This window comes from Arachis duranensis, chromosome 10 (assembly GCF_000817695.3).
Source record: "Arachis duranensis cultivar V14167 chromosome 10, aradu.V14167.gnm2.J7QH, whole genome shotgun sequence".
Lineage (NCBI taxonomy): Eukaryota > Viridiplantae > Streptophyta > Magnoliopsida > Fabales > Fabaceae > Arachis > Arachis duranensis.
Window position 1 is genome coordinate 2,979,576 of NC_029781.3, and position 7,682 is coordinate 2,987,257.

The following is a 7,682-nucleotide window of genomic DNA, read 5'->3' on the forward strand; positions in this document are numbered from 1 at the left end:
TTGTTCATATTCTTTAATTAACAGAAAATAGCTTTGGAAGTCGGCGGGTCAAATATTCCTTGGGCAGAAAGAGTGCCAACTACAATTGATGAAACTCCCACTAAAGTGTTATGTTTGACAAAGGTAATTCTGGTTTCTACTGCATGCATAATTTATCCATTGGTTTGATATACTTTCAGTTCTATATTCCCCCCTTTCCCTCTACATTTCCTGCTTATCAAGCAATTCCATTTTATTGACCTCTAATTGTCTTTGCCCACTGGTTAAAGGCTGTTACTTCTGATCAGTTGAGGGATGATGAGGAATATGAAGAAATATTGGAAGACATGCGGGATGAGTGCCGCAAATTTGGTATGCATATGTAGTATGATGTATTCCACACTTAAATTAAAGCTGTGTATATATTGAGTTATTGCATTAAATTGTATCTGGTTTGGTGGGTGAGCTGGATATATAATAGGGTGGTTCTATATCTTGTGCATACACTTAACCTTGAAACTATTTGAAACTCAATACTTTCCAGTAATTCTATAATAAATGGCCCTTTTCTGTTCGGCTCATTATCATTATTCGACATTTGGACCACTGCTGCTGACTACATGACTATTGCTAAAATCTTTTTATTTTCTGTGAGATTAGACATGTTGTTATGAATGTCCACTACTTCATGTGCTTCTGATTGATATGTTTTCTGCTATTTATATTTGGTTGACCTTTATAGGAGCTTTGGTGAATGTTATTATTCCGCGACCGAATCCTGGCGGAGAGCTGCCTCCGGGTATTGGAAAGGTATGTAGTTCACTAGTGATGCATTTGAGTTTGAGTTATCGTTTTCCGCAAATTGGCAGCATGTAAGGTGTATAACTCTGCTTCATGAAGTTCTGTGATGCATTAGTTACTTAATACAATGTACCTCAAACAACAATGGTTCCAAACTTCTATTAATTATAGAGGATTAGGAACTAGGAATAATTAAAATTCAGGGTAGTTGTTTGAAAGTGCTAATGGTTTGCCCTGCAGGTGTTCTTGGAATACTCTGATAACGCTGGTTGTTCCGCCGCAAAAAATGCTCTACATGGTAGGAAATTTGGTGGCAATGTTGTGACTGCCGTTTATTATTCTGAAGAGAAGTATCACAGTATGGACTATGGAGTATGATGTAAAAGATAGATAGTTATGTAGCCACAGTGATTAATGTCTGTCTGTAAAGTAGATCTGTTTTCCTTAGAGGAACTCAACGTGTACTCTTTTAAACTGAATTTGTCAAATTTAATCGATTATAGTACTTGTCACTATAATGCATAGATTCAAACTGTTGTTATCAGCGTGTAAAATTGGAGGAAAAAAACCCCTATTTTTAATGTTTTATTATTACAAATCTTGAGGAACGATTTGATTCAGCATTGTTTCATTTGGAAGTAAATTTTTAGCTAATATCAGTTAATTTTTTTTATTTTAAATTCTATTAAATTTTAAATTAAAAAATTAGTTAGAAAATTATTTTTTTATACTTATATTTTAAGAAATTTGTTTTCAATTTAGTCGGTGGTGGGTACTTGATTTCCTTCTTTATGAATATGTTGTTCAAAAGTCATTTTCTTCAAAAAAGAGGTTGTTACTGTGCTTGTATACGAGATATTAAAGAAAAGAAAATGCTTTTATAGACGAATAAAATATGAATACCAAGATAATTAAGAAAGAAAGCTATGATATAAGATTATAAGGAGAAATTTTGTTGGTTTCTATGATAATTACTAGGTAAAAATTTACGTATAATTATTTTTATGAAAAGTTAATACTTAAAAATTATTAAATAATGTTTAATTATTAAACTTAAAATTTTATCCAAAAACGCGTGCCAACAAATTCAACGGTTGCTTCTGATACTGAAACAGTGAAAAAGACATACATTTGAGTAAAATAAAAAATCATTACCTTCAAAGTGCAACAGTAATCCATAATTAGCTAATTAATTGTGGACCGTCGTTGTTGGTTGTAACTTGTAACATATAAAATGTGCAGATGCGGCAAGAAAAGCGGATGAGAGAACACGCTTTTGTAATTTGCTGAGTCAGATGAGTGTCATATCAAACGGATAAGGTTTTATTTTTGTTTAAGGGTCCCACACACTATTCTTTTCTTTATTCCGTTTCTTCTGCAATTGCAGTTTCAAGTTTCAACCTTCCATAATAATCACATTCACATCACGTGTCCATGACTCGATTCTGATGCTGTATCCGATCCAACCATTACTATTTTCCACCTATTATTTCTCTATTAATAATACTTTTGATCAAGCCTGTAATAACTAATAACTCACATCTTAACTATTTTAGCTGAATTTTTTTATCTCCCAAGTATTATTATTGTTATAAAAGATACTACTAATTATATATTCTGGTAAGGAAAGAAGATAAGAAAAGTTGCAAGTCATAACTACAATAACAAATAGGAAAAGTAACACTTTTCATGTTCATTTGGTTGGATATAACTGCCACGTAGATGCAATCTTTCAAACCCCGTAAATTTAGTGCTTCACATTATCATGTTTGTATCTATATATACCTAACCATTTGTTACTTATTCTTCATATCACAATTTCAATCTCATTCTCTATCTGCACCAATCTGCATTGCTGCTTTTGGTACGTTTTAGTTTTTAGTGTTTACATTTGTTCATTTTCTTGATTATATTATGTATGTTTTTATTGTTCTAATTAAGTCTCATAGGTTTTTTTTTTTCTTAATTTCTCTGCAGCTAATTTCTATATACACACTTATTCAAGAAATTAAAGAGAAAAAATGTTGGGAATTTTCAAGGAGAAGTTGGTGAATGCACCAAAGGAGCTTAATAGCCCTGCTTCTTTGAATTCATCAAACAATAAGCCTAAGCTTTCTCATGAAATCCTTCACAATTTCATGTCCAACAATTCCTCCAATGCTTTCTGCATGAACTTTGGACATGATGCTTTACTAGCTTATTCCCCTCTAAACCAGCCCTCCATTCATCAAAGGTATGTCTCAGAAAAAGAAGAGAAATTACTACTTTTCAAAAATTCATGGCAAGACATAATGATTTAGGATGTGTACATTTGTTTCAACTTATGTTGCATTGTGACAGGTTGTTTAGTGGTGTGGACAACATATACTGTGTGTTCTTGGGGAGCCTGCATAACCTTAGCATGCTGAACAAGCAATATGGGCTATCAAAGGGAACCAATGAGGCAATGTTCATCATTGAAGCCTATAGGACCCTCCGTGATAGAGGTCCATACCCTGCTGATCAAGTCCTCAAGGAACTTGAGGGCAGTTTTGGATTTGTCATCTATGACAACAAGGATGGAACTGTTTTTGTTGCTTCTGTGAGTTTTCATGTTCCTTTAATTTGTTAGCCCTCTAAAATATAAAGTGGAAATGTGTGATTTTGATAATGTAGTGGTGGTACTAATTTGCTGACACAAGTTGTTTTGTGTTTGAATATATAGGGTTCTAATGGCCAGATTGGACTCTATTGGGGTATTGCAGCTGATGGATCAGTAGTTGTTTCTGAGAACTTGGAACTTATCAAAGCAAGCTGTGTTAAATCTTTTGCTCCCTTCCCAACTGGTATGCAAATTTAGCTAGAATGCAAAATCACTTGTATGTTGTTGTCACTAGTTATATTTAGATACATTAATATTTAAAAAAAATGATGATAACAGATAAAAGAACAACCCAAAGAACATGTTGCACTTCAATTTTAAGTACAAGTTCACAAATATGAAACATACATGATATAATGTATTGATTACTTGGTATGTTGAAATTGCAGGGTGCATGTTTCACAGTGAGCATGGTCTGTTAAGCTTTGAGCATCCTACAAAGAAGATGAAAGCAATGCCTAGGATTGACAGTGAAGGGGTAATGTGTGGAGCCAACTTCAATGTTGACTCCCAATCAAGGAACCCAATGATGCCACGTGTTGGAAGTGAAGCTAATTGGGCCACTTGGGGCTAAACAAAATTCACTAAATTTGATCAAACATAACCCAAGCCCTTTTCTTTATTTTTTCTTTTGGCCGAGAGCAACTTATTGTAATGGGGGTATTACTTGATTTTAACCCTCTTATTTGTGTATTTTACTTGTTTGGTTCCATCTATGTACATATTCCTGCTTCCTTCAGGATTGAATATGAATAACTTTAGGTTCTACTTTTCCAGTTTGAAGGCTTTATATGTATGAATAAATAGTTAAAAAAATGCATTCAAAACTACCTCACAGTAATGATTAACATCAAAGCTTTTAAAAATAGACATCCTAAATTGCCACAAATATATGTAAAGAGAAGTTATTTTGTAACGGCCAAACTCATTTTGCAATATAGCAATTCATCAAAGATGTATAAAGATGGGACAAAATTAAAAGTATAAAAAAATTATAGGAAATTTGCATCAGAAGTTCAACTCCATTTCTTCAATAATTTTTCCTTGAATGACATCAGATATTGCCATATTGGTAACTCAACTCAAACTTTGACTTGAAAGAGCTATTATTTATTTACCCTGAAGAAACAATCTCCATTATTTGACTTGAATGACTACAGAATAATTGGATCTGGAACCAAAAAAGGAATATATACTGACTGAGAAATGAACCTGTAATAAATATACAACTTCTCTAATATACAATTCCAGTCAGCATTCCATCTACATCTAGTTAGCCATAAATATATGCAATGCTTCTTCACTTTAGAGAAACTTGTGTGTTAACAAACTTTAAATGAAGCCTTTAAATGAAGCCGGCTATACAACTCGGACCCACGTTCCGCCACATATTGGGCACCCATGAGTCCAGCGGCTGATCCACCAGATCTCCCGGTCATTTTGACTAGGAGGGTTGGTTGAACCCGGCGACGTGAAAGCACAGGTCTGCCGCAGACATCTTATGCACTGCAACACACAAACAAAATGAAAAATTGGGTGATATCAACATGAAATGTTTGAATCATACTCTTAACAAGAATTTAATGGTGAAAAATATGTTACATGTACAAGTGGACAGAAAACAATATAAACAAAGAGACAAGATCTATTTCCGAACCTTGTACCAGACCCCTTCAAGCCCAGTCTTCCATAATGCAGTAACGACGTCTCTTCGTGATCCCATTATACCAAGATATCCTCCCAGACCAACGGAAGAATTCAACCCAAAAGCGGCTTCTCGTTCAGACATCCTGCGCTTGCGAGGCCATATGGCATGGGCTCCATGGTAGACATCACAATTTTCCAATGAGCTCAAATCACGTGGACTTGAACTAACAAGTTTATTTGCAGGACCCACATCATTTGGATCAGACGAAAGTCCACCAAACATATTTCGTCTATGCCACTCCTCTGCTGGAGGGTGGAGTTCTAGCTCGCGTAGTAGAAGACCGGCAGCATCTGTACCTCGAGGACGGGGCATGTTCTGCGTAGTTCAATTTTAAATTGGTTTTGGGGTGGATCAAATTCACAAGTTTGTCTAAGAATAGACTTCAAATTTTAATGCACCCGAAAGAAATTAAAAAGAACATGTATATTATCTTTTCATGACCGAAACATACTTGACACACTACTTAATTACTAAATCAGTAATAGGAAATAACATCACCATAATGTTCACGAAATATTAATCTATCTAGTTATAATATATATAGAAGAATGTTAAGGGGCCAGCAACTTTTGTGATTTGTAACCATCAAGTAGCTACCAATGATGTTTTTAATGGTGTGAGATTTCATCCAATGATGTAGAATTACTCACTTTTCTTTTGATGACTACCAACTTTCTTCACAATGAATTTAAGCCATCTTTTCTTTGCTAATGATGCCACATCAGCAATTCTAATGATTTGGCAAAAGATTAAAATCAACCAATCACTATTTAGTAAAATATTATTAAAAAAATTAAAACAATTTTTTATCTATTATTATTCAATTAAAACATCAAATACTAATTAAATGTAATAAATATACATTAAAAGTGTCATAATAATGATAATTATAAAAAATTTCAGTTACAAATATTCAAATTCTACGACTTATACATATTAAGACTCTTATTACTCTTTTTTTCTTAATCTCTTATATTAATTATCAAAAATTTCTTAAATTTAATATAACATTTTTATATGTTTTTCATTCTCATTCATTCATTTTTTTAATTATTTACAAAAAAAAACGCAAGAGGTAGGAAATTAGAATTCCAAGGGTTAATGAATGCAAAACACATCCTTGTAAAGCATGGTAGTAAATTAAAAAAATATTTTAAGTAAAAATTAAAAAATATCAATTTATGTCCCAAACATCTAAAGAATGAAAATAACATTAATATATGCAAACATATAATAGAATGCAAATAAATAAAAAAATAAAAAATATTTTTTTATAAACAAATTGATTATATAAAATAAAATATAATTGTTGATAAGACATAGTATTTGTATGACAGTTGTTGAAATAATAAATAAAAATGACATTACTTCATCGTAAAAATATGATTTTTTTAAACTAATATGTATATATATATAATGGATGACTTTTTCATATCTGCCGCATTTTAATTTGCAATAAAATGTGTCTCTTTGTTCCAACCACCGCGCAAGCCCCCCTACAGAGGATAGGCCGGTTCACTTGAAGAGATTCTTTTCTATGATCAGACTTGATCATGTCCTGGATGACCGGGCTTCGTAAGATCCACTAAAACTAAAATAAGTGAAGTGGTCTAATACGGATTCCGTCTTATCGATTTCACTTAACTTAATAGTATTGAAATGCATTCATTTCCTATGCATTGACTCGATTTATGATACTATCGGAGTGAAACAAGTAGATCTAAAGAAGAACAGGGGTTAGATTCCATTAGTAACAAGTAAATCCTTTAATTTAATATGTAAATGTATGTATATATGGTATCATATACTATTTGAGTTATAACTAGTTTAATTTGTCTTCAAGAAAGTATTGACTCTTGAATGAGCAAACACAAAGTTACCTGCATGTGTGGGCCAAGGGATGCTTCCACAACTTCTGGCAGTACAGTGTAGTTCCCATCAATATAATGCAGCCGAACCTGAATGTTGCTGCTTCCCACCTGAGAAACTGGTAACGGATGTTGCAGCCCAGAAGTTCGCCGACAGAGATCCATAAGAATGAGAAAAAGAACTTTGACCTGCATCAACAGTGCAGTGAGACCTTTAGTAAGATTAACACTATCCTTAAGCAATCTATCTATTTATCTATTTATAAAAGCTGATACCAACTTTCTCCAAAAATGCAATTCTAAGAGTAAAGCTAGGGAACCAAAAGCATATCAGCCAAAACCCAGCCAAATACCTTTGGATGAATTCAAAATTTTTTACGAGTTAATATATATGGATGTTTCTTCTACTAAGTATTAGAATGTTTCTTTTTCATATTAAATGGATGTTCTTTTATATATTTTTCGAATTTGTGATTGTTAGAAGTGGATAGATTAATATGAGAAAAAAGAGGAAGGTTTTTATAGATTTTAATTAGGTTTACTTAATCAATTTAAAATTTTTTAAATTTTGAATTTAAAAAATTTAAAATTAATTAATTATTGATATAAATTAATATAGTTTTGTTTAGTTTTTGGCTGATAAGCTTTTGGTTCCTTATACTTTTCCCAATTCTAATGATTTGGC

General features: G+C 32.6%; 3 protein-coding genes across 3 annotated transcripts; 2 read left to right on the forward strand and 1 right to left on the reverse strand.

Moving 5' to 3' along the window:
* Positions 1-24: 24 nt before the first annotated feature.
* On the forward strand, positions 25-1,423 carry LOC107472526 (splicing factor U2af large subunit A; the record flags this gene model as incomplete). Its single annotated transcript, XM_016092046.3, is given in 4 exon segments — positions 25-123; positions 270-351; positions 722-789; positions 1,021-1,423. Coding segments are annotated over 4 exon segments (387 nt in total), but the record flags the coding sequence as incomplete, so codon positions are not given.
* A 1,024-nt stretch (positions 1,424-2,447) lies between these two features.
* LOC107472527 (stem-specific protein TSJT1) lies at positions 2,448-4,197 on the forward strand. Its single transcript, XM_016092047.3, has 5 exons — positions 2,448-2,644; positions 2,758-3,013; positions 3,121-3,361; positions 3,485-3,605; positions 3,811-4,197. Exons 2-5 carry the CDS (start codon positions 2,802-2,804, stop codon positions 3,993-3,995), a joined length of 759 nt encoding a protein of 252 aa, XP_015947533.1. The 5' UTR covers positions 2,448-2,644; positions 2,758-2,801; the 3' UTR covers positions 3,996-4,197.
* A 442-nt stretch (positions 4,198-4,639) lies between these two features.
* Positions 4,640-7,207, reverse strand: LOC127739661 (mediator of RNA polymerase II transcription subunit 16). The gene is made up of 3 exons (XM_052255392.1): positions 7,010-7,207; positions 5,079-5,444; positions 4,640-4,927 (listed from the first exon to the last, which is right to left on the reverse strand). The coding sequence occupies exons 1-3, from the start codon at positions 7,190-7,192 to the stop codon at positions 4,781-4,783; spliced, it is 696 nt and encodes a 231-aa protein (XP_052111352.1). The 5' UTR covers positions 7,193-7,207; the 3' UTR covers positions 4,640-4,780.
* Between the last annotated feature and the right edge of the window lie 475 nt (positions 7,208-7,682).

Bases quoted from the DNA above. Each gene is read 5' to 3' on its own strand.
- LOC127739661 (XM_052255392.1), bottom strand. From the start codon at position 7,192: ATGCAGGTCAAAGTTCTTTTTCTCATTCTTATGGATCTCTGTCGGCGA. The intron at 5,445-7,009 runs GTAACTTTGTGT...TGAACTACGCAG, and splicing joins CCCTTGGCCCACACATGCAG to AACATGCCCCGTCCTCGAGG. The intron at 4,928-5,078 runs GTTCGGAAATAG...TGTGTGTTGCAG, and splicing joins TTGAAGGGGTCTGGTACAAG to TGCATAAGATGTCTGCGGCA.
- LOC107472527 (XM_016092047.3), top strand. From the start codon at position 2,802: ATGTTGGGAATTTTCAAGGAGAAGTTGGTGAATGCACCAAAGGAGCTT. The intron at 3,014-3,120 runs GTATGTCTCAGA...GCATTGTGACAG, and splicing joins CAGCCCTCCATTCATCAAAG to GTTGTTTAGTGGTGTGGACA. The intron at 3,362-3,484 runs GTGAGTTTTCAT...TTGAATATATAG, and splicing joins GAACTGTTTTTGTTGCTTCT to GGTTCTAATGGCCAGATTGG.